This window comes from Schistocerca gregaria, chromosome 1 (genome assembly GCF_023897955.1).
Source record: "Schistocerca gregaria isolate iqSchGreg1 chromosome 1, iqSchGreg1.2, whole genome shotgun sequence".
NCBI lineage: Eukaryota > Metazoa > Arthropoda > Insecta > Orthoptera > Acrididae > Schistocerca > Schistocerca gregaria.
The window spans coordinates 278,969,431-278,996,919 of record NC_064920.1 but is presented as its reverse complement, the minus strand read 5'-3'; the positions used below and the strand labels follow the sequence as shown (position 1 = coordinate 278,996,919).

General features: G+C 42.7%; 1 protein-coding gene across 17 annotated transcripts in view; it reads left to right on the top strand.

Moving 5' to 3' along the window:
• LOC126340904 (disco-interacting protein 2) overlaps positions 1 to 27,489 on the top strand; it is a 1,418,593-nt gene that overhangs the window by 1,165,823 nt on the left and 225,281 nt on the right. For all 17 annotated transcript variants that reach the window (XM_050001746.1, XM_050001738.1, XM_050001743.1 and 14 more), the window contains exon 2: positions 6,899 to 6,973. In XM_050001746.1, the coding sequence (XP_049857703.1) occupies positions 6,899 to 6,973 (75 nt within the window). The remainder of the gene's footprint in view (positions 1 to 6,898; positions 6,974 to 27,489) is intronic.

The window sequence follows — 27,489 nt, the reverse complement described above, 5'->3', positions numbered from 1 at the left end:
CGTACAGCCCTTACGATTATTACATGGCTTCCAACCGTGCTGCACCTATCGAGGTGGCACAGGATCAGCAAACTGGACTTTCTTTCCGGAGAACAGCGGTTCGATCTCTAACGTGCCATTCGGATTTGGGTTTTCTGTGGTTTCCCTAAATCACTGAAGGGAAGCGCTGCATTTGTTCCTTTGAAAAGAACAAGGCCGATTTCCCTCTCCAGTACAAGTTTGTATTCAGTCTATAATTAATTGCACTCATTTCGTAATCGTTCTCCCTTCTGCTCGCTTTTCTTGTCGGAACCATATCTGGGTAGCTGTATTCTGTTTAATGACGCACCTACAAATCATAGTTGCAGTAATAAATCCATATACAGGGTGGTTATAATTAACCTTTGCATATTTGAGACAGTATCCAAGAAAAAAGTCATTGTAGAGCAATGAATCTTAGTGGAAACGTTTGTAAGGACGTACGGGAGAGATATAACAAGTAAATCTTTCAAAGACACCCATTTTAATTTCCACATGAGATGGTAACATTTGGAAATGCGTACCTCGTTTACGTTCCATGTTACGTAATGGCCTGGAAGTTTCTACTGATACGATTCCACAATTGCTCGGTGCACACTTCGAACGATTCACTGTGGAATGTTCAGCTGTCGTGACACAGCTTGTACACTGCTTGAAGCCAACAGCATTCTTAGCCATGGCAACAATAATTTCAAAAATTTGTGGCGCAATTGGCTGTCGGCCTCTCCTAGGAATAGTTCCCAGATCGCCAGTTAATTCGAACTTCCGAAAAGTGTCTTTCAATCCCGGTGGGGCAAGAGCACCTCCTTGTATTCCTGTAATGCGTCTGTTCTGGGGAAGAACAGAAGCGCTGTTGTTGTTGTTGGTGGTGGTGGTGGTTTAGAAAAACAGCTTTACAAGTAAATTTGTGCTCACCTTGTCCAGACCCACGTTTAATGTGTGCAGTTGTAATGCAAACTGATGTTTACGTTTGAACACTGCGCCGCCTTGCCAATACCGGCGCCTAACAGCATATGGTACTACTGACAATGTAGATCCTGCAGATCATTCCTATACAGTTGGGTATCCACACTGTAAATAGTGTTCTGTTTGTGCTGGTTCAAGTATGAAAGTTGAATTTTGTTCCTGCTACCTTTAGAATTTGAAAGAGAGTGTTCCAGTCAAAATCGGAAAGGAATTTCGAATAACAATATGACACACACACACACACACACACACACACACACACACACACACACACACACAGTCGTTAGTATTATGAACGCTTGTACCCACACTCGAGATTTAGTGAGTGGCCATCACCGAAGAAAGGCGCGTGTGGTAAGATGCTGTGGCGGGAGCGCAGGTAGCCGCCCTGAAGAGCTGGGAGGAGGGAGGCGACGGGCCAGCAGCGTTCCCTTTGATGAGAGTGGGCAGCCAGGCTCGTAATGCAATAAGCCGGGGCCTGAGGGAGCCTCCGGTGGTCTCCGCTCTCCGCGTTTCCTCCGCCAAGATTACTCCCGGCTGCTCGTCTGCGGCGGAGGCCCGCAGCCGGCTAACCGGAGGAAACTTGCGGGTAGGCGCAGTCGGCATATGGTGACGCACGGTGGTTGCCAGGGACGAGTCACGTGGGTGATGGCGTGCATCCTCCGGATGCGGACGGACTGGTGTTTCCGCCGCCGTTGTTGATACTGCCCGTCGGCGGCCTCCCAGACCGCGTGGCGCGCCGAGCCAGCCAGATTCACCTACTGGTCGTCATCTGTGACGGCCGGCATTACTGTCGTTCATGTAGGCCGAAATTTGACACGTTCACGTCCAGATTCGGCTTTCCCAGTGTTGATAACGTGGTAGGCAATTCTGAACCTTTTTGCACATTTCATATTAGACACTTCCATTTGTAAGTTTCTCTTGCTGCATATTCGTGTCTGAGTAAATACGGCTTTATCCAGACTTGCAAGGGATGTGTAGCTCTTCATGTGAACTTTGTTTAGCAAAAGGTAACTATTGTGCTTTATTTTACTTATATTTTATTCGATTCTAAGGAAAATGATTGTAATCTTCAAAAATGGTTCAAATGGGTCTGAGCACTGTGGCACATACTGAAGTGTACTTCTGTTCACATATTACTTTTATTGTGCGTTTATTTTCGGTTCAAAAAAGTGGTTCAAATGGCTCTGAGCACTATGGAACTTAAAATCTGAGGTCATCAGTCCCCTAGAACTTAGAACTACTTAAACTTAACTATCCAAAGGACGTCACACACATATCCATGCCCGAGGCAGCATCCGAACCTGCGATCGTAGCGGTCGCGCGGTTCCAGACTGAAGCGCCTAGAACCGGTCGATCATAGAGGCCGGCGCTGGACCACATGACGCTGTTGTAAACCAAATAATCTATAGTGTGTTCACATGTTGGATTGGCCTGCTCGATCACCACATCTGTCTCCAATCGAGCACGTATGGGATGTCATCGAAGGACAAATCTAACGTAATCCACAAACAACATTGGTTCAAATGGTTCTGAGCACTATGGGACTCAACTGCTGTGGTCATCAGTCCCCTAGAACTTAGAACTACTTAAACCTAACTAACCTAAGGACATCACACACATCCATGCCCGAGGCAGGATTCGAACCTACGACCGTAGCAGTGGCACGGTTCCGGACTGCGCGCCTAGAACCGCGAGACCACCGCGGCCGGCACAAACAACATTATTCGTCACTGTATTGACCAATCAAGTGCAGCGGGCATAGAATTCTATCCCACAAAACTGACACCCGGCACCTGTACGACACGAAGCAGGCATATTTGAGTGCTTGTATTCAATACTCTGGCGGCTACATCGATTATTAACATAACACCATTTGACATTTGCAGTGGTTCATCTCGCACTTACATTAATCTGTGATCTTGCAATATTGATAACTTAAATACAGACATATTTTCGAAATTTCATTATTCTACATAAATTATTTTTTGTTATCGCGGTTTTTTCAGTCACTGTATATTAAATCGAGTGTTAAAGCACCACAATGCGACCCTGCATATTTCAAATGAACGAAATGTTTCCAAAGGCAAAAGCCACAAAGTACCAGCCATATCCTGGGTAAAACTGGGCATAGGCATTCGAAATTTTTGGTCTTTTATTCGTGTACCAGCCTTTTTGCAACATCCTCTGCAGGAGTATAATCAGTGTCATTAGCTGTGAGGACACTTCTGAGTCACTGACGCCGCTGTGTTTCCGTTCACTGTCGTCGTTATTGCTGCCCAGTTCCATTGCCGCCTTGCATCACGGACTCATAGGAGCAAAATATTACCACGAATGGATTAACACGACATTCAAAAACACATATGTTCGACCTTCGTGCGCAGAAATATATACGTTCTTTGAGAGTTATTTTATTGGCTTAATGTTTATACAATATGGGCTGTATAGGTATGACTTTAAGTATAGCCGAGAGGATATACGGTGTTCGCATTATTCCAACAATGCAGAGATAATTAGTCTTATATTGGCCTATCCTCGAAATTTCTTCGCAGTTTATAATTGAGCTATCCGGGCACTACTCGCGACCTACCTTCACAGGTTCAAATCTGTCAGTACCTGTCTCTCGCTATATAAACTTAAAATGAGCTCCCCTTCATACTTCGCTGGACTGGAATTCCCGGTAGAAAGGATATTGCAGAGAGACGGCTTAGCCACAGTCAGGGTATCGATTCCAGAATGAATCTTTCACTTTACAGGAGCGCCCGTCCTGCACAAAGTTTTAATCTCTAATGAAGTTTCCAAACAGCACACATGATAGATTCATTCTGCAAACTAACATGCGTGAGAAACAATAAAACGGTTCTCCATACCACTGATATAGAGATACCAGAGCGTACTCCAGGGCAATGGAGAGACGGAAGAGGGCCCAGTATCTACCGCTGTGCCGGTATCACATATTTCGACTCATACATGTGGAAGACCATCAAACACGAAGTTTATTGACAAAGAACAGTTACACCGGAGGCGTTCTGGAAGAGCTTAAAAACGTCGTTTGCTACCATCGCACCAGACAGACAGACAGCCACAATTAGCACATCATTTCGCAGCATCAGAACTATTTAACTGGTGGTGATGGTCTCATCGAGGACGTACAGCGTTTCAGCAACGACGCAAGATTGATACTCTCATTCCATCGTTTCAGAGATATTGCCTGAAAGAGTGTATACGATGGTTGTTGAATTAATCTTAAATATCGTACGAAAATGTTACAACAGTCCAAATCTACAAGCAACTACCCGTAAGGCAACTAAACTAAATTCTTCGTGTTCTTTTTGTTTGAAATATGATATCACGTGACCGTCCCAGACAGAACTCGTAGGTGCAAGGTACCACCGGCAGTGCACCGGTGTGTATGTAGCTGCTCCGCACATGTGGGGTGGGAGACAGCTTTTCTGTGCCGTCAGCTGTCTGTGGCACAAACATGGCGGCTAACTTCTCTGCTATTTGTCGGAGCGGCCGCAATGCAAATTTCTGGCCAGCAGGGCGCATCTGCGGAGATTCGGCACGAATTTATGCATGAGTAACGCCAATTTTTTTATTTTTTATTTAAAAGACTGTAACTGCGCTCTTTTCTCCTATTAAAAAAACAAACCATGTGGGTTCAATGAAGTCTGTTTCTGTTTAGAGCGAAGTGGGACATCGGTTTTCATGGGGTTATACGTTCAGGATCAGAATTCGTACCCTGAGATTTTACACGCTCACAGCAGGGTGGCTAGCTGGAACTATGCCGATTAAATATTTACCTCTCGTGGCTGCATTTTAAGCACTAGGAATAGTGTGATAGTCATATGAACCTCAAAGTTTTCGTTAGACTTCTGTTGTCTCCGTTTATATACAGTATGCCTGAAACCTCTATTATTAAAATTGTATATATAATAGATAACTGGAAACTGTGTTTTGAGAAAAAGGACCAGTGATCAAAAATCCTATTTTGTTTATGGTAGCTGACAAACCGGTCGCGTTTTCGTTTTGCCAGTTTTCTATTAGAAACGAAAACAAAAAAATAGTGAAATATCGAAAAAATCGTTTTCATGTATTCGTGAAAACATCGTTGAAATTATGAAAAAAACATGCGTAATGTACGAATGTTAAGAAGCATGATTCCCAACAGTGTCTATACGCGGGGCGCAGCTTCTTCGTGTGTCTACAACGCGGTTTTGTAAACGTCTCTGTGGCAATGCTTCTTCTTAATTGTATAGACGACGACTGTTCTAGCTTACAGCTGTTTGCGCTTCGCAGTTGTAAGCTGTCAAAATGGATGTCAGGTGTCAGGGGATTCCTTCAGTTGACTGGACTGTAGAAGTGTGTCAGTAGTAAAGAATAAATGTATTGAGACTTCATGCATGATGCGGCAAGGTTTATGAAGTCATATCTCGTGGACTATGTTATCGCACGATCACATGTGTGTTTATGTACATTCAGCAGCAAATTTGTCATCCAAATACATTGCGAATAAAGTTAGTAGCACAGTGGTAGTACATTTAAACGCCATGCATGACGCGGCAGTTTTTCAAGCATCTCATTACTTATGACGTCATATCTCCGCAACTGAGATAAGTATGTGGTTTTGACCCCCAGAGAAATTGTTGTGTGACAGTAAGGGATATATGTACCAAGTTTGGTTGAAATCGATCCATTCGTTTAGGAAGAGATGTGGAAGACACACACGCTACGGCAAGCTCAAAAAGAGATATATATATATATATATATATATATATATATATATATATATATATATATATATGTGTGTGTGTGTGTGTGTGTGTGTGTGTGTGTGTGTGTGTGTGTGTGTGTGTGTGTATACATGATAATCCTCTTTCCTCAAAGATTTCTCTCCTTCACACCTCCTCCGTATTAGCACAGACGACGTGTCACAGATCTCATTTGTACTAAGATAGCGGTACACGCGAGTTGTCTATTTACTTCCACCGATTTGAGTGGAATGCAGAAGTTCTAATAAGTTCAAAAATGGCTCTGAGCACTATGGGACTCAACTGCTGTGGTCATCAGTCCCCTAGAACTTAGAACTACTTAAACCTAACTAACGTAAGGACATCATACACATCCATGCCCGAGGCAAGATTCGAACCTGCGACCGTAGCAGTCGCACGGTTCCGGACTGCGCGCCTAGAACCGCGAGACCACCGCGGCCGGCTTCTAATAAGTGTTCGCCAACCTGCAGTCTTCTGTAGTAGTTGTCTCCTGCGCAGGCTGTGATAAACTCTGCGAGGAACAAATATTTCAGAAATAATTAAATCCCAATTAATTTGTTTATACGTGACGCCTCTCGCTTTTTATTAGCAGAACACGAGAAACTGCTAATTGTATTGTACTGTATGGAACTGGGGACCTAAAAACGACGGAGAGGCTTCATCCCCGCCGTAGCCCGCAGTGGTTCACAATCTCACAACAGGCTACAGAAGTCCAGCAGTCCACTCACCCCATCGCCAAACTTTCTGGACGGTACTTTTTTGGGCGTCGAGTCGAACGACTCTAGTTTTCTTCACATTGTCTCTGCGATTGATTTAGTTGCCTTCGTCAGGTGGCGCGAGCTGTTTTCTTAGAGTGGGGCCATTGATCGCAACGTGAAACGCAAACGACTGCGTCAATCGTCGAAATATTATACAGAAAACTGGAATCACTAGTCCAGCTGGGTTCTTTATCCTCTACCAGTCACGATCGGGAAAGAGAACCCATAGTGCAAGTTTAATTCAATGCTAACATTTTATTGGTGAGGTTAAGTTTTAATTGTCTTTTTTTGCATGAAATGTGTGTTGTTCGTTATATGAAATTTATATGATGTTGATGTAAGTAGGTTTATTGTGTCTGATAGTTTCCTTTTTGTGCTTTTCAGGTGACATCACTCAGAAGGGATATGAAAAGAAGCGGACGCGACTGCTTGCTCCCTATGTCCCCAAACAGTCTCAGGGTGAGTTTCCTAACATATAACTGGAATAACACTAATTATCGCCTTATTGTATGAATGGTGTGTCCCTTGTTTCCGTATCTCGCTGAAATTGACTTCCATTTTATATTGCCCGTTGAAACGTTTCGTACAATGACACATTAATCCCTGCCGTTTGATGTGCTAGGAGATGATTTTCTTGTACATACTATCAGTTTTCACGATAGTATACTAAATAGCTATGATCTTTATTTGCTGTTCATGGTGATACAAAAAGGGCACTACAGCCAGAAAATTCCTAGTGAATTTTAACAATTCCTGTTCGCGTCTGCTCTAGTATGGTAGCTGATGGGAGTAGCTGAATTGATAAAATCAAACCACATCGACCGGGGTTAATTGCTTTCTGGCCGCTGACAACGTTTGCTAGTAGATCACACTGTTTTAGAGCAACTGTTGACGAAACAGAAATAGCTAATGATGGCTGAAATCCTGTATGTAATTGAGTTCAAAATCATATTCTTTACTGTCATGTCAGGCATATTAAACTCCACGTCGTCTGCAAGTTAGAATTGATAAATAGCGGAAAGTATTTTATCACAGCTCAGTATACTTCGATTTTTTCGCGTATAGTAAATGTTCTCAAATCTAACACGCACTTCTAGTAGAAAAATTGGTGCAAGTGACACATACTATGTTGGAGATAGCTAGAGATCCTTCGCTCGGACACAGTGACTTTTCTGCTGCTTCTGTTGTGCTCTCCATTCCGAAGACTGGTTTGAGGCAACTCTCCCTGTTACTCTATTTTCTTCGTTTCTGCTTAACTACCGTAGCCTACATGCGTTTGAACTTTCTTGCTGTATTCTAGCCTGGTCTCCCTCTACAATTTTTACTCGCCCACCCCTATCCCCCCCCCCCCCTCTCTCTCTCTCTCTCTCTCTCTCTCTCTCTCTCTCTCTCTCTCTCTCTCTCTCTCTCTCTCTCTCTCTCTCCCTCCCTCTCCCTCTCCCTCTCCCCCCCCCCTCTCCCCCCCCCTCTCTCTCTCTCTCTCTCTCTCTCTCTCTCTCTCTCTCTCTCTCTCTCTCTCACACACACACACACACACACACACACAGAAAGCACGATCCCTTCTTTTATTCAAGTTATGCCATTCGTCATTTCGATCCAGGACCTCTTCATTTGTTGTTCGATGTCACCAACTAATATTCAGCATTCTTATATAGCGCCACATGTCTAAATCTTCTATTCTCTTCTTGTCTGAATTGCCTTTCGCCCACGATTCACTTCTTCACAAGACAAATACCTTCGTTAAAGACTTCCTGACAGAAAAATTTATATTCGACGTTAACGAATTTTCCTTCTTCAGATACGTTTTTCTGGCCACTGTCATTCTACATTTTACTTCCTCTCTTTTTCGGCCATCATAGTTTATTTTGCAGCCCAAATAACAAACTCACCTACTTCTTTCAATGTCCCGTTTCCTAACATGTTTCCCCTCATCATCGCCTAATTCAACTACATTCTATTACTGTGGTTTTAATTCTGTAGATGTTCATCTTACGTCTTTTCAGGATGATATCTATTCCGCCCCAGTCTTCTTCCAAGCGTCTTGCCATCTGTGTCAGAATAACCATGTAATCAGCAAAGCATAAAATTTCCATTTCTTCTCCCTGAATTCCTATAAAAAGTTCTCCTCGGTTTCATTTGTTACTTGCTCAATGTACGGATTGAGTAATAGTGGGGAGGGGCTATCTCACTCCTTTCTCAACTAATGCTTCTCTTTCATGTCCTTCGGTCCTAATATTTGCACTATGTTTACTGAACAAGTTGCAAATAACATTTTTTAATCTTGGATTTGATGCCAGCTACCTTCAAAATTTTGATGACTGTTATTCTGTCCACATTTATAAATGTACAAATACTCCTAACGTATGTTTACTTTTCCTCAACCTGTCTTCTAAGATAAGTCGTAGGGTGAGCATTGCGTAACGTGTTCCATCATTTCTCTGGAACCCAGAATGATCTTAACTCAATGACGGCCTCCGCCAGTTCTTCCATTTTTCTGTAAATAATTGGTTTAATTATTCTGCAGCCATCATTTAATAAACTGAGGGTTTGATATTATTCACACCTGTCAGCACGTGTCTCCTTTGGAATTATTATTACGTTCTTCATTCCCTTCTCTCACATATCCTGCACACCAAGTGGACTAACTCTGTGATGACTGGCTCTCACAAGGGTCCACATAATTCTGAGGGAATGTCATCTACTCTAGGGACCCTGTTACCGCTTTGGTCTTTCAGTGCTCTATCAAATTCTTCTTGCAATATCGTGTCTACCATCTCATCTTCACCTGTTTCCTCTCCTGCTTCTTTATTATGATTATCGAGCTTGTTCTTCTTACATAGACCCTCTGCATATTCGTATCCCTTCCATGTTTCCTTTCTTTGATTATTACTGGCTTGTCGTCTGAGCTCTTCATATCCATACAATTGTTTCTCTTTTCTCCAAGGTTTCTTTAACTCTCGTCAGAATAAATTCAATATCTCTGTAATTATCCGAGGATTTCTATTTGGCCTTGTCTCTTTACCTATGTGATCCTCTTCTGCCTTCCCTATTTCATCTCACGAAGCTGCCCATTCGCCTTGTATTCCGTTCCTCTGTTGCCCACTTTGTTTAATGCTCCCTCTGAAAATCTAACAACCTTTGGTTCCTTCGATTTATTCAGATTCCACGCTCTTAACTGCTCATCTTTATGTAATTTCGTTACTATTAGTCTGTAGTTTATAACCAGTCAATTATGGCCAGAGTCCAGGTCTGCCCCAGTAAATGTCATACGGTTTAAAACCTTGTTTTTTAATCTCTGTCTTACCATTATATAACCAGTCTGAAACTTTGCAGTGTGTCGATGTCTCTTTCACGTATACAATCTTCTTTCAAAATTCATAAACTATGTTTTAGCCATGATTAAATTATTCTACCAGGAGGCTCCCATTTTCATTCCTTTTCCACAATCCATGTTCTCCTATTATTTTTCCTTTTCCTAATACCGAATTCCAATACCCGTTACAATTACATTTTCCTTTCCCTTAACTGTGTGAATAACTGCCCCCGTTTCATCAAAACGTTCTTTCAATCTCTTCATCATCTGCGAAACTAGTTGGCGTGTTAGGATTATACTACTGTCGTAAACGATTTTGTCTCTCTCGTGGCTACGATAGTACGTGCCTAAGCTGTTCGTAGTAGTTTACCCGCATTCCTATTTCCTTATTCATAATTAGGTCTACTTGTGCATCATCCCCATCTAATTTTGTGCTGACAACCCTGTACTTGTCTGGCCAGAAGAGCTATTCTTCCAACCACCGGACTTCATTAATTCCCATTATATCTAATTTCAAACTATCCATTTCACGTTCGGACCTCTAGAGTGCCAGTCTTGTTTCTCCGCATGAATACATCCTGCTGAGTAGACCCCGCCTGGAGATTCAAATGCAGGCCTAGCACAACAAAGCCATATCGGTAAATGATAGATGCCAGATCAGTCACTCATTTAGCCTGTTGCCCCAAACCTATCGAAAGACGGCTGCCCGTCTGGAGGAACAACGGATTAGCCTGGCCTTTCCACAGTTGCAACTGCGGTAAGGGGTACGGCTGTCTGTGTCGCTGAGGCTGGCAAGCCGCCACCCTTTTTTATGTTCACGTGTGTTAAGTTGCATACATTAGCGCATTTTTTGATAAAGGAAAGTGGGAGAAATTTGTATTGCAATCGTGCATTACATAAATTATTTACTAGAGCTATAGACTGTAAATGAGAAGCTTATGTGCTTGAACTGGCTTACAATTAACAAAGGACACGAAGAAAGAGAAATATCTGTCCCTAGCGAATTATATTTGTTAAATGTTGTTGAAAATAGTGGGCCCTTCGCGTATTGTACTTCTTAAATGTTGATGTTTTTTTTTTTTTTTTTCTGGACTGTTGTGATGACTGCTGCGCCATCAGTGCAGGTTTCCCGCAGAACACAGTCACGTCCTGTGCCCACTTCGCGTCATTTCTGCAACTCTCTAGTATTTTAATCTCGTGCGCCATAGTGTTCAGCAGCACCTTTGCAGTTCCCTACCCAAGCACTATCCCCGTAGGCTGTACAGGATACGGAAGAGACTCATTTAATTAAATGTACCGACTAATGCAAAGTAGTGTATTGGGTTACTCAGACGGAACTCGTGGTTTTTATACTGGAGAAGGCTACGAATGTATTAACAAAGTGCCGAAATTTGCCATTGCCGGAGAGTTTAACGGCCTTGTTTCACCTGATCGTTCGTGAAACACTCGCTAGGTTGTTACATACATTACCGTGTTCCAGCGCTTTCTAGCGAGACACTTACAAACTTATTCCGCTTTTATTACTGTAGGTAGAATTGCCTGTACCAGAAACAAAAAAAGTGTCGTAAACACTATGAAATATTAATATTAAACTTCGATTAAGACACACCAGAGCGTAATAGAGAGATAACACGACAGAGGTACGAGACAGAAGGGCCAGCCACTGTATAGATTCCCTTTCCGTTGTGAACGACAGTGCGCGAAAATAATGTGAAAATCGGTACGATTCCCGAACGCTTAGTACTTTGCGCCTTCTTTTATCATTTAACTGTTCAGAAAGAACTTCCGGTACTTTGTTCTTAATAGTGATAACATTATACAAAGCAAGCATCGAAATTCTAGGCAATAGAAGCGACTTAATGCCCGTGAAGAAACAAAAAAATAAAATCAGAATGCAAATGCAATATTTGACAGATAGTGGATCGTGCGATGTGTTGTATAACGAAGTTCTATCAAAAAAGTTTGCAGGACCTTATTATATGGCTCAGTTTGAAATTCGATTCTTTCAGATTAGGCTTTACAGTGACAGTTATTGATAGCAATAATTACTAGTTTACTGATACCTGACAAAGTTTATTTTATCCCCACTATGTGTTTCAGACGATGAAAATTCCACCATCAAGTGGCTTCATGTGAATTACAAAATAAGACATGTACGCGTTCTGTGCACGACTTTCGGTGTATCCTGTGGCACTATCTAGTAGCAGAAAACATACAAAAACGAAACGCTATTTTAATACATTACTCAAAGTTTTGTGAGGTCTTTGATCGCAAAGATGGACAGAAATATAAATTTAAAAATGCTGCTATTGTTTACAGGCGCCTTCGCTGTTGTGTTTACATCACATACACTTCGTAAAAGCCGAAATAAGCAAAGATGGCAAGCAGAACCGAAGTATTTGTCTGTTGTGTCCTCCACGTAAATTCAGCACCCTTTCATTTTATGATGGTTCTTGGTGATAATACCTAGTCTCTATACCAGTGATGATTTTTCCGAAATGAAACTGTTCGTGTTTTGTATTTCAGTCAAGTATCGGCAGGCGTCCACGCGCCCTTGTTTCTGGTCGGGAGTCAAGGTGTGCGGGACAGACTATGCGGACACTGTTCACTCCTTCAAAACATTGATGTAAAGACTTTCAGTTCGTTGCTACTTTTCGTTTTGTGACACAACGACGTTGAAACACTATGGTCTAAGATCCATTACTCGACAAAGCATGCTCATAACTGACTGGTCCAACGCGCATCTATTCTCTACAATTGTTAGTTCAACCTGTCACCATAGTTACTTCGCGGCAGTGCCTTGTACTGTAATAAAGTCTCTGAATTTTTTGGACGCACGGTGTATGTTTCTGCCCATCTTTGCTGTAAAAAAACCCAACTGCTCGAGCCATTTACGAAAGAAGTATTTTTTTATCCTTCTCCTGCTACTAGAGAGTGCCACACGCTTAGCAAAGTCATACACATACATATCGTTTTAATTCACTTCAATCCACCTGATACTGGAGGCGTAACCCTCTGATGCACGTAGGGTAAATAAAGTAAATTGTACCTGGTAACAGTAAATTTGTCGTTTCAATTGGCATGATTCTACATAAGTTTCCACCTCTCGCCTGTACCTGAAAAGGTGGAATGTTGAATTTCACTGCGTCGACTTCTCCAGTCTCCCTCGGCCCATACCGTTTCCACGCGTCGGCTGTTTCGTTTCCTTAAACGTGGGCAGGTAGCTAAATTTTACTCGCGCTAAGCGCCGACACCGCTCTCCTGACGAGCAGCTGCTGTCAGAACGCGTTGTCTCACTAGTTGGGTCTGTCGCTGCTGCAGACTGGTACTTCCGCGTCGAATCCGTGCTTCTCGGGCAGCCGCCCCTCCGCAGATTTGTAACTAGGTCTGAGATCGTTCGCCACCTTCGTAGAAGTCTGACGCGAGCGCAGCTGTTCCACTTTCGCTACCAAACACAACAGGCTAACAATACGCCGCACTCTCGGCAGAAACAAACACATCGACCGCTATATCCCGCCGGATACTTGCGCAACAGCGATCGAAGTCCGTCGCACACTGAGCTTAGTTCTTACGCGGCATGTGAAACAAACGTCCGCTGACTGATTAGACACTGTAGATGTGTATCGATACTAAACCACATGACTAGAAGTCTCTCGCCACATATTTCGGCTAATTTTAAACACGCTAGCCGTCCAAACGACAGGCGAAGGCTGCATTTGTTTCTGTGGTGGTGAATTTTCGGCTACGGCTGGCACACGAGTGTCACCTTAGTTAATTGTAAGTGATAACATAAAGCAGTTGGAGAATAAAAAATTTAGGGATGTTGTAGGGGTGGAGAGAAAAATGTCTTTTATAAAAGTGGAGCACAAACCAAAAGAGATTTTGTATGTGTTTTTTTTTTTTTTTTTTTTTTTTTTTTGAAACCCCAGAATCGATAGTGTAATACGATAACTTAAAGAAGACAGCAGAGTGAAGATCAAGAAAAGGAATATCTGTTCGTCCTGTTTAATGCACACAGCACTAGCTTGCGCGATGTGACTGAGACAGACCTAATGGAATTTGCGCGGAGAACTAACGACCGTTATTTCGATTCTCTGGCCAGCCTGGGTGATCTTGAGGCGATTTTTCACGATCGTTTAGACAGGAATGGGGCTCTTCCTCAATCTCTGATGCGACAGCAAGCAGAGCAAAGTCTATACAGGGTGTCCACAAAAGGACTCCCTGATTTCAAAATTAAATATCTCGAAAACAAAGATCGATAGAGGAATGCAGTAAACGGTATGTTTATTGTGAAAGCTGTAAGAAGTTTATACAGCAGTTTGAAATAATAGTTAAAAAGCTGCTAGCAGATGCCGCTGTAATCGCCATACGTAATGCCTAGTATAAATAGTGATCCGAAGCCCAGAGCGATCAGTTCCACTATTGAAACGCGAAAGGAGGTTAGCGTACCGAAGCAAGAGATTAAAACCATGTACTCACTCCACTGAACAACCCGTTTTTCTGGAGCTAGAGTACCACAGGTTAGAAGAGAGTCCTACGGAAACAAGGCGAAGTTTTCAACCAAAAGGACCCGATGCGAAAACCATTCGTACGCTCTTCGCAAAATTTCAACGAACAGGCAGCGTAACTGATGATCTAGTGGGGCATGTTGGCCGCAAGCAAACCGCAGTTACGCCTGAAAATATCGCCACAGTTTCTGGAATTATTCAGCGAAATCCAATGTCATCCGTCCGTAGAATTGAATCTGAGACTGGTTTAACGCGTTCCAGCACGCAGAAAATACTGAGAAAGAGCCTACACATATTTCCATTCAAAATTCAAACGCACCAGGCCATACCCGTACGAGCTGTGCAACAAAGGGTTGCCTTTGCTAATCAGATGCTCACAATGATTGATGGTGAAGGATTTGATGTTGGCTGCATCTGATTTACAGATGAAGCACACACCTGAATGGATACGTGAATAAGCAGAAATGGCGATCTTGGGGTTCCGAAAAGCCATATTGGTGTGAAGCGAAACCCCTGTAATCTCCTAAAGTTACTGTGCGGGCTGAAGTATGCAGCAGAGGCATTATTGGTCCTTTTTTTCATTCCAGAAACGGTCACTGGTGCACGTTATGTTGCAATTTTGGAACAATTTGTCGCCACACAGCAAGCGTTAGAGGATCGACCAGGTGCTTATTGGTTTATGCAAGATGGAGTCCGACCACATCGGACCGAAAAAGTGTTTCGCTTTCTTGAGTAATACTTCGGGAATCGGGTCATTGCTTTGGAATATCCCAAATTTACTGGTGCAGGCATGGATTGGCCTCCATATTCGCCGGATTTGACTCCCTGTGACTTTTTTTTGTGGGGCACAGTGAAAGACATGGTCTACCCGAAGCATCCCGCCACGCTGGACGAGCTTGAATCGGCGATTTCTGTGGTATGTGGATCCATTTTGGTTGAGACACTACGAAATGTGATGGCGAATTTCATTCTTCGTTTGCGCCACCTCTGTAGTGCCAATGGTGAACATTTTGAAAACATTATAATGTGATTGTTTGCAAATATTGTTTTCATACGATTATTTCACAAACGATTATTTCACTTATGTATGCTGATAAGAGCTGTACAGCGTACAGCGCCATCTATTAGCAGCTTTTGTAACTATTATTTCAAACTTCTGTATAAACTTCTTACAGCTTTCACAATAAACATACCGTTTACTGCATTTCTCTATCGATCTTTGTTTTCGAGATATTTAATTTTGAAATCAGGGAGCCCTTTTCTGGTCACCCTGTATGATTGGTACACAGATGGGGCATCCGCCCGCTTAGATGGATAAAAATTAATGTGCCAGTTCATGAAAACAGTGGACGGGATAAACATTAGGAAATACAAACAAAATGTAAGTGGAAATATCGATCGGCAAAAATGGAGCGAACAACATTAAACGTATCTCTCTCTCTCTCTCTCTCTCTCTCTCTCTCTCTCTCTCTCTCTCTCACACACACACACACACACACACACACACACACACACACACACACACAGGGATATCACATTATTTTTCCGCTGCGTTTGTTACTATTAAGTATCATGAAGTGCAACGATATAGAGGGGATATAGAAAGTCAGTGCAGCACAGAGAATGGACAGAGCGGTGAGCGGCCTGTAAGCATCCTGGGGAAAGGAGGAGAAGCAGGTGCCGTAGGTGTTTCGACCGCGGAATGCCGTCTGGAGCGATGTCCTTGCCACAACAGGCGGGGCAGCGTGCCTTTACGGGCAACACCAGGATGCCGGGCAGCCTACCGCCTCTCCACCGACCACTGGGTCGCGTAGAGGCAAACTGAGGTTCTTCCTGAGAGGAGGAACAGAAACGTTTATATCGACGTAAGGGGGTATCTGCAAATGGGTAGTGACTCTGCTACGAGGAAATCTGTACTGGTACGTTACATTACGCGTTACGTGGTATTAATTTCTTCCACGTTACAAAAGATATTGCAAGTGTCTTCCATGGGATGCAACGCGAGCGTTCTCACGTCGTTTCGCGCATTGGCTCACGGTTTAGAATGTTCCATGTTGTAGCTGAATAGCTTCACGGGTTTCACTGATACGCTGTTCAAGGGTCTTCATATCAGCAACTGCTTCAGCGACATAAAACGTTCCGGATGCCGTTTCGAATAAAAGTCGAAGGATTTAAGTCCGGTGATGAAAGTGGTTAATCACAAGGGCCTCCTCGCCTCACCGATGTCGTTGGGTAGATGATCACGATCACGATGATGGTGATGGTGTGTTGGCGAACAGTAATGCAGAAGTGGGCTGGTGCTCCAGCCGCAGTATTTGTCATCATCGTAAAGGAACACTTTCCCGCAAAATTCAGTGTGCGCAGAAATTCCACACACGTGTACAATTTTGTGATCCCATCCCTACCGAAGGACGCTTCTTCGTTGTAGAATCTTGACACCAGAAACACGGTAATGATGACGGACGGTTGAGAGAACCAACGAAAAAACATTTCTCGTGGAGAACAATCCTCTGCTTTGTTCTGTAATCCGTGCGCACGTTGCAGGTGATGGGAATACTATGAGCTTTCATGTAGAATACAAAACACCGTCCTGTGTCTTATTCCATAGTTGCGGACCAAGCGCTTGGAGCTTTGACTGAGGTTTATCCCAGTACCGTAGAGAATCTGTTGTTAAGGAGATGATGTACGAATATCCCATGGCGGGTGAGGTGGTTCATCTATTTGAAAGCATCCATGCTGAAACAAACGCCGAAAATTGGATGCAGGGGCTTTGTGAGTTGGATGGCGCCGTCAGCCTATGGCAAATGGCTTGGTAAATCCCTGCAACCACTTTACAATTTCAAAGTGCTTTACCCCCGGCGAAAAACGTCTCGGCTTGCCCCTGGAACGAATAACGGATCATTCTTAACTGAAATCGCACTACCTACATCACAAAGAATATTGTTCTTCATCATGCCATCTACGTTGGCAAGAATGTATAAATCGAATCCGTATGCTGTTTAATGTAATGTACCAGTACTAACCGCTTTAGTGCAGACCCGAAACACATGTTGATACTAACGTTTTGTGTCTTTTTTCGTCAAGAATGAGCTGAAGTTTTCTTCTAATTATCAATATGTAGTAATTTTTTTCGCGTAGTGAAAAGAGAAAGTGGTAGAACGGTAATGAAGTAAAGTTGTCGTAAATCATCTGTTATTTAACTTCTAAAGTACGTCAGGGAGATGTAGTTTTAACAAGAAAATAAGGAAAGATGCTTAAGAAAACGTTTTACACTACTGATGCGCCCGCCATTGACGGCCAACACATAACGGCTAGAATAGTCTACTGCACTGCCGAACACATGTTACGATGATCTCTCATTTGATAAACGTCATACCATTGAGGATAGATGCAGATGGCACGTAATCGAAGAATACACGCATTGCTAGTATGCGAAGTCCGTAGCTCATCGTCGTTGTCGGTAGTACTATTATCAGAACATCATTCCAGAATGATAGCGTTTTTTCTGTTTTTAACGAATCAAATGATGTTGTGAGCTGAACCCATCAATATTCTGAACTACGTAAATTATACAAAGGTCAATATGGTCAGAAAATTAATAACAAAATGATAGACATGATTTGACATTCCATAAATTTAATTTGAAGCTTTGAACTAACACGTTTGTATTATTTACAATTTCGAAATTAGTGCTTGGATACTTAGTGCATCGGTTCGTGCAATGCCAAGAACTTTGTATTGGCGGCTGATTCCTTTAGACAAGCCTGCTTTGCAAGCCACAATTGCAACTGATAGGATAGGAGGGAGCACATTTTTTGTGATTCGACGTGAAAGAAAGAGATGTGACTGTTGAATCGTGTATCGAAAAGGACCGATTTATACAATTACTGCGTACAGCGATCTCTCTCTCTCTCTCTCTCTCTCTCTCTCTCTCTCTGTGTGTGTGTGTGTGTGTGGGGGGGGGGGGGGGGGGGGGCGGGCGTCTTGATACCTTCTAACTCGCGTCATAATTTCTGCGGAAAAACAAAGCTCGGATTTGTGAAGAACACTATAGGCAGAAGGAAGCAACACGATTTTTATGTATCTTGTTTGCGGTTGAATTTTGTTTTGTGTCGACAAATAACCTTGAATTTACTGCCTTTGTTGTCCTCTGAGACACGAAAAAGATTCGTGATTCATGCTGCCGTCTGCCGCGACACTGCACCTATGTTTAATTCCTGTCGTGCAATTGTCGGCGGCAGCGCACGTAACCGTTTCAAGGCTAACCGCGCAATAAACGAGCGGTCGCTTCCCGGCGTCTGCTGAATGCTGCATCCCTTTTTGTTTGAAAGAACCACTTCTCAATTCCAGACTTGTTGTCTGTGTTGCCATTATGAGTCTGAAGCGGCGAGGTCATGGTGCTATTCTCGGCACACATTGCCAGCTTTTTCATTTGGCCTCCGGAACATTTCATAAATCTTGCGTATCGTATTCATTACTTCGCGACGGCATTGAAACCCGCCTAACGAGAAACAACGGGACACACCATGTTTCCAAAGTGCGTTGTTTATGTCACGAATGTAAATGAATGAGTAACTATGCTTTGTATGTTAAAAAAATAGTGTACCAACTTTTTTTGGAAAGCAGTTGTTAAATTTAAGCGTTAAATTATTTTCATGTACTTATAAATACGTTAATTTTTTGTATATTGATGTAGTTAAATATATTGATTTGTGTGTTGCTATTTCCCTAACATTTTTGTGTGAAGGCCGTTTTCTGCAATGCAATTAAGTGTGTGCTCAATTTTCTTCTGTGGTCGATGGTGCTGCGCTCTTCTTAACTCTCGATCGAATCGCCTAATAAGAACAGTTAACAAATTTAGTTTTTCGTTGCTTTGACTGTTATGTACTGATTCTCATTTTCTCTTAGCAATTGCATCAATACTCACTTTTGTTTAGTTTTAGTTTGTGTGTATGTAATTTGGGAGCGGCTGTTTGAAGAGTTTTTTCTCCGTGTTGTGGCTTATTTAATGTATTAACACTGTTATATTACAGAATTTATTTTGCTAGCAGCAGTGTGCGTTTTATAACACAACTGAACTCTTAGCGTGGTTTATTCTGTTTTGCCCGTACTACCACTTTAGTGCAAAGACTCGTCATACTGACACGAAAATTTAGCTAACACAGAGCGTGATTCAAGTGGTGCCCTTCAACTGCCCTCCGAATGGGTATTTAATGAACTACAGTGACCGATTTCCTTTAGCCCACTTTACAGAGATGCATCGTTGTCTCATTGGCAAAATCACTGACGTCAACATTTTCGTTTTGTACTTTCTTATTAAAATAATTTCGCTTCTCTGCTGTGGAGTGTTCCAAAGCAGTTGTTCAAGGCGTAAAAATATCTTTGTGTACTGTACAGTGCTAAGTTAAGTTAAAACTGTTTAGTTCTAATATTTTCTACTTCTCTTTATCGCTCAACGTTTTTTCTGACGCAACAGCGAGTGTAAAGCATGCCCTTAATACTTTTGTGTGTGGATGATGTGTAAAGGAAGTGGATACCGTGCAGTCAGGTCTGTACGCACACTTTACTAATGATAAATATATAATGACTTGGTTTTCCTATCGAACCAATAGTATTTACTTCTTACTAAGCTCACTGCGAAATATCGACCCAGCTCATGGTATTAAGTGACCAAAATCAATCATTTGTTAAGTAGGAAATGGAAGTACACCATAGTCTTAATATGTAAAAAGTTTGACGGAAATAAAATAAGACGGTCCTGTTTCCTTGATGACGTGCATTTGCACATAAATTTTAAAACTAATACCCTACGTTGCTATAGGTAGAGTGTACGGAAAAAAGCCGCACTTTGCTATCAGCTTAAGATTGCTCATCTCAGTTCAAGACAAAAATGTATCTAGCAAAACCTAGTCCGACAAACAGGTTTAATGCAGATGAGATTTAAAGAAGAGGCTCTGGCAATGCTAAAACTGTGTACAGTTTGGCCAAGACCAGCTAGCATGAACTCTCCGCTGTCCCTGAGCTGCCTTATTACGTCAGTGACACGAGGCAATACCACGGGGAACAGATATGCAGACTCGCCGATGTTGGAGTCACTTTCGCGCCAAACGTTTGTTTTGCGTTGTTTTGTGTGTTTCTTTCTGTTACTCTTACCTTTATTTAAACATTAAGGCGTAAAATAAAATTTTGCAAAACGTAAATGACCACTCTGTTTCATCCTTGACACAAATGAAGCCAATAGAAGATAATAGTGGATAGGATAAGAACGTTTGTATCCGAAGAGGTTCAAGAACACAATAGCTGGGCTACACGAGATTGCACATTATGCTGTGCACAATAAGAGCACTTCTCCCACTATTCCGGCACACCGGCTTACGCCAAAGCGTGCTTGAAAGCCACGTTCAACTGTGACAAGCAGGTTGTATTACGACCAATAATGGCTGTAGTGTAGGTTGAAAATCCGTATCGCCTTATTTATAAAATGTTCACAAAACAGTACTCGTCGAGTACAGTCTTCTGATCGCTGGTGTTTAGTTAGCATGAATCTGGATGCACTTCTTCATCATGCAACACTTCAACAACCATTCTTTATGGTATGTGAACTGTCTTACAATATCACGGGTACTTCGCTGAGGTTTTTGGTAAACGATATCAAGTCCTCTGTTCGTGGAGTCGTCTAGTCGTTGGATGACCTCTGTCCATTACTCGTGGACTTCTCCAGGCGACGAAAAACCTTATTATTTGCCTTTCAAGATATGCGCTGCCTACGCTCTAGTACCAGCAGCTCGGTTATCGGATGCACTCAGCACCAAACGCATATCGACGTAAGTCATTGTTGGTGTACTCCATCGTGAAGCCGCCGTACATGAGCTTGACGGGGCTGGTTATGGTTGTGCACTGCGCTGTTAGTGGACACATGCATGCGGTTTAATGGACGCCGCTGTCATGCGATGGACAACTGCCATGTGACAAAATGATGCCCTCCCTGTAAACGACGAAAAATAGGGAACGGACGGGAAAAAAAGCTCCGTGGTGGATGTGGGTTTGATGTCACAGCAGTTTACTCATTGAGCTACGACGGCTGATGAGGTGACACACGTTTCCCTCTATATTCCGATTAGCGACATGGACTCGCATTCGGGAGGACGACGGTTCAATCCCGTCTCCAGCCATCCTGATTTAGGTTTTCCGTGATTTCCCTAAATCGTTTCAGGCAAATGCCGGGATGGTTTGAAAGGGCACGGCCGATTTCCTTCCCAATCCTTCCCTAACCTGAGCTTTCGCTCCGTCTCTGATGACCTCGTTGTCAACGGGACGTTAAACACTAACCACCACCACCACCTATATTCCGATGCGCTACACGAGGTGACAGTGTTGCCAGCTCCTCTCTTACATACTTTTTTTTTCTTCAAAGTACACCCGATCTGATTTTCCTAGGTAAACTTTTGTCTTTAATCTGGATGAGGAATCGGATGCCGACCTCCCAGTGCGGCATTTTTTCTTCATCCTTTAAAAGTGAAGAGTGGGTTTTGGTGAAAGAAACAAAAAAATATTTCGTGCAGTAGATATGGAATATTTTAGAAGAAGAGAGAGGAGAAGAAACACAGGAATAAGTCAAAAACAAGAAATAAGAAAACGCATTGAAGACAGTAACATTAAATAACTCGTTCAGATAGGTTGGACACCAGACAGATTTCCAAAAACTAGCGGACATAATTATCATCTAAGGAGAATATGGGAAGAGGAAGACTACTAAACGTACCAAGCGACGGAAGAAGAAGCATGATCAATACAATTAATACCCTTTTACTATCGCCATAACGACGGTACAGTTGCGCCGTAATATGTCTTCTTAAATTTCTAGGCGCAGCGATTATCCTCTTCCAGGAATACGTATTGAGTGTTTTTATGGACAACATCTTTGCCATTTCTTTTCACAATTCTTGTGAGATTAACTGAATCTATCGTATTTCGACGACGAAAAACGACAATAATAATGTAAATTAGAAACCGTTGTGAGGAAATGAGAGAAAGAATTGAAGTACAGGGCTTTATAAAACAGACACACTAGAGAGGAAAAGTAAAGGTTCCAATGGCTCTGAGCACTATGGGACTTAACATCTATGGTAATGAGTCCCCTAGAACTTAGAACTACTTAAACCTAACTAACCTAAGGACATCACACAACACCCAGCCATCACGAGGGAGAGAAAATCCCTGACCCCGCCGGGAATCGAACCCGGGAACCCGGGCGTGGTAAACGAGAACGCTACCGCACGACCACGAGATGCGGGCGAAAAGTGAAGGACTAGATATTCGCTGATGACATCGGATTACAGATAATGCAGAAACTACAGTAAAACTGAGGTCTTGACAGAGAAGGCTGACAATATCAGACTACAGATCTCCTTCGAGAGAAAAGAATACGTGTCAACCCAAAAAGCTACTTTACGACAAGACATGGTGATTGGAAGAGAGCTTGGGGAGATGATACAAACAAATGAGATAGAGAAACCAAAAGTTTACTCTAGCATTCTTACTCTAGCATTCTGGAAGACTGGAAACATCTACAATAAATCACGCCTATCGCTATACGTAAAAGAAATTAAAACGCTGTTATTAAGCCATAAACCTTATCGACAGCAAAACGTTGGTGATGGATCGGAAAGGTACGCCAGAAAACGTGAAGAAACTTGAGAGAAGAATCATCAGAAAAATAAAATCATCAGAAAAATCCTAGAACCAATGAGACAGAAGGAGGCCACAGATTGCTGACTAGGCAAGAGACCGAACAGATATATAATATAGCACGTCTCAAGAAAAAAAGTCAACTGAAATTTTAACGCATATGAAGTGAATGCCAGCACCCCACAAACTAAACGGGGCGTGCAGCATATTAGGTGAACATTAGCAAGAAGCAGAATTGTTCAGAAGGACAGAGGGAAACTTTCAGGTAAGGACGGAAGTACTGCTCCAATACCGACAAAAGAAGTAACATCATTGTATTACATCAAGTAATAGTGAGAAGGATCATAGAAACAATTCAACAAAAAATGGGGTCGGGCTACTGGAAATAACTAGTTGTCACCAGAACAAAGGATTGGATAGTAATGAATGTTTCGAATTGTTCAGCGCAGCTCTTTGACAACACACATCTGTGATAATATACTCTGTAAAAGAAATCCAGAGAAAAATATGAAAACGACGAAATGCCTATATTAAAGATAATTAGTCTAGAAGTTTCGTATTAGTGCAGTTTAAATGAGCACATCTCATGTTGATTAATTGAAGATTATTTGCCTACGACATCGCCGCATGTTCTGAACGTGAAACAACGATTTCATAGCTACGATCACTTCAGCCTTGCCTCCGTGGCTATGACAACACAGTTTTATAACTGCTGGTTTTCCGCAGCGGGTATGATGGTTGGCTGGTGCTCTTACAGTATCGTAAAGTGATGCAGGCCACAAGTGATGATGGGCTCGAGGCGAGGCGGGAGCGTCAAGAGTATGTCTCTCTCTCTCTCTCTCTCTCTCTCTCTCTCTCTCTCTCCACGCTCTGGGCGCCACCCCCGCCGAACCCCTCCTCGACCGTTGCTAAACGTTGCTTTGTGCGCCAGCCATCCGATAAATATTTATGTGTCGGCCGGTGCTGCGAGAGATGCCAGCTTGAGGCGGGGGAAGAGGGGGGGCGGCAGCACACACACACACACACACACACACACACACACACACACACACCATTCATTATAGGCAGCATGTGAAATGGCTGCTCAAGAGTCGAGTCGCATGGTCGCCGAGATGCTAGGGCTATAAACCGATACATAGGTAATCGCTATGGGGCCTGTACAGTAACGATCAAGGCCTCTGACCTTTGACTGCCTGATATCGTGGGATGACCAAGCGACGGACAGAGAAACAACTGTGCTGAATATACCGTGTTACTAAATTTCTAAAGATACCTGTGAATGGAATGATAAAATAAAGATACCCTCATTCGACTTTAAAATGTTTATAAGACTAGTGGACAGTACCAGAGGAGAATTTTTCGGGAATGGATTGAAGTACTGACGTCACACATCTTCGGATCGTCATCGAAATGTTATGCACTTTCTGTGTAACCTGCGACCGTGATGGTTCTCTACCTTATCGATGTTTGAATGTAAATGGATGTACATGGTCTCTTTCCCCGAGGTGTACTTTTGTTTTCACCACTGCTTGCCAGGCAATAATGTTTGACATGAATCCTAGATAGATCTTCGGCGTTTACACTATGAGGTCCTACTCAACATTTCGGATAATATCCCCGTAAAAATCAGAACTTACCTTACACCTTAGGTTCCACCGTTACCATGAAGTTAGTCCTCTCACACTTACAGGCAACGCTTCCGCCATTCTGCCATTGTTCCAGGTAGTGCTGGGAATATGTTGGCTGAATCGTGTGTAAAATTAGTTGCGATTCCTCTTGAATATTTTCTGTAGAGTTAAAACATCGCAATTTCAACTTCAGTTGTACTTTCGGGAAGAGGAAGAAATCGTAAGGGGGCTAGATCAGGGGAGTAATGTGCGTGGAACTTTCAGCCAGACATACACTCACGGTGAGTGACGTGCCCTGCTGTTATGTAGCAGCGTCTGTGTTCTCCCTTTTGTCATGACGTCCGCGTCTCACATCTCCCGTGAGTCTCCTCAAAACTGCGCAGTAGGATTTTCCTGCGACTGTGTGGCCAGATGAAAGAAATTCCTCGTGGGCAGTTCTGTGAATACATAAAAGAAAGCAATTAACGTTGAGAGCGTTTTTCTGGTCAACGGAGAGGATGGTTTCTTCCTCTGCGAAGACTGATCTTTTATTTCACAGTCATAATCGTGCACCCATTCATTGGCAAGGGTCTATTGCCACACAGTCGACATGGGCTTAGAAAAATCATACTTGTGAAACACAACTAGCTCTTCATTCGCATGAAGTGCTGAGCGCTATTGACAAGCGTTTTCGAATTGATTCCGTATTTCTAGAGTTCGAAAAGGCTTTTGACACTGTACTACACAAGAGGCTTGTAGTGAAATTGCGTGCTTATGGAATATAGTCTCAGTCATGTGACTGGATTCGTGATTTCCTGTCAGAGATGTAGCAGTTCGTAGTAATTGACGGAAAGTCATCAAGTAAAACAGAAGTGATTTCTGGCGTTCCACCAAGTAGTGTTACAGGCGCTCTGCTGTTCTTTGTCTATATAAACGATTTAGGAGACAATCTGAGCAGCCGTCTTAGGTTGTTTGCAGACGGTGCTGCCGTTCACCGTCTAGTAAACTCATCAGAAGATCAAAACAACTTGCAAAACGATTTAGCAAAGATAGCTTAACGGTGCGAAAATTGGCAATTGACCCCAAATAATAAGTGTGAGGTCGTCCACATTCGTGCTAAAAGGAGTCGGTTAAACTTCGGTTACGCGATAAATCAGTCAAAGCTGAAGGCCTTAAATGAAGCTAAATGCCTAGTTATTACAATTATGAACAATTTAAAAGTGAAATAATTCTTAGAAAATGTTGTGGGGAAGGCAAAGCAAAGACTGCGTTTTACTGGCGGAATTCTTAAAAAATGTAACGGATCGACTCAAGAGTGCCTACACTACGCTTGTCCGTCCCAAGAAGATTGTGAGATCCCTGTTACGGATATTTTCAAGGCACCCACTGCTGTCCATTTCTTGAAGAGTCCCTGTAAATTTTTGGGGAAACGTTCAGTTGAGGAAATCCTCGTGGTACCGTTTGGACTGCAAGCTTTTTTCTCAGTGAAGACCTGACTGTGTAGCGGCCTTAGGCCATAAAATATGACATGGCCTCTATCAAGTCGAGAAGCATAGTTGAGGCTTTCTATCAGTGTGCATGTTTGATGCCCTTGCCTGAGCTATGATTTCATTCCAATTATCTCCCGGCATGCTTTACATAGTGGCATTATTACCAACTGCCCGCTAAACGAAATCCTATTCATCAGGCACAAATGCCAGTTGCGTATAATCAGAAAAACTCACGCCGTCGTTTGCTGTATCGAGTGGTGGCTATCTTCACTTTCGGCTCATTTCCTACGTTGGCACGCATATACTTAATGTGCTTGTTCAGATGAGCCACTAGCGAGTACTTACGTTATTTGTTAAAAAGTGGTTGTTCAGTTGAAGTTATTTTGTTGTTACATGTGAACGATTAAGTAGAAATTTCAACAACTTAGTGTGTCTTAGGTTCGATTCGGTTTATTTAAATTTTCCACTGTCAGTTCCGTTGCAATAATAGTATAATATATAATATTTTGAAATATTCCCTTGTTTGCGTTAGCAAATTACTTTTTGCAGTTCAGTTCTTACTGCAGTTCGCCGCAATTAAAATTTCAACACAGGTTAGAGCAACAATTACTGCAGCAAAAAGACGTTGATGCCGTTGTGAGTGCAGCGATATGCATGCTAGAATTCTCATGTCTCTCCCTAAATTCTGCAGATTATTGAGGTACAATTTTACACGGGTGGCCCTTTCAGTACATTTGTTACAATCGCCGTTGTTATGCGTAGCCTGCTTATCCGAAGAACTGCAAGAAAAAATGCGGAGGCGAACTATAAATTGGCTTTCCGTTAGTATGTTATTACACAAAAAATTAGTAAATACATCGACCAACCATTAAAAAAATGTATAGGGTGGTGAGAAACAGTCTGAAATGCCTGTAAAGGTGTTGCATGGTAGATTGTGCTGGGAAATAATTCGTAAGACGAAAATCGGATACGATGTGCTGTTTCTGGGTCAGTTAGCGTTCGAGGTAGCAGATTGGGCCGTTGCGTGCGTGCATTCACTCGGCCCATCAGAGACGGTGTCGCCAAAAGTGTGCTTCGTATGGTTTCCGAAGACCGAACAGGAGAAAGATACCAGACTTGGACTTGAGTCCGCAGTAACGATCGAACTCGATCCAAAGGATGACAATCTTGTGCGCTATCACCTATTCTACGCGAACAACTAAGTTGTATCTGGCGGACGGCTTGAATTTGCGCGCGCAACGTACTGATTGACTAACTTCAGTGCTAATTGTCTCCGAAACAACATTGTACCTAATTGTTTTCTTAACATTTATTTCTCAGCACAACCTATCCTCCAACACCGTTGCCGGCCGCGGTGGTCTCGCGGTTC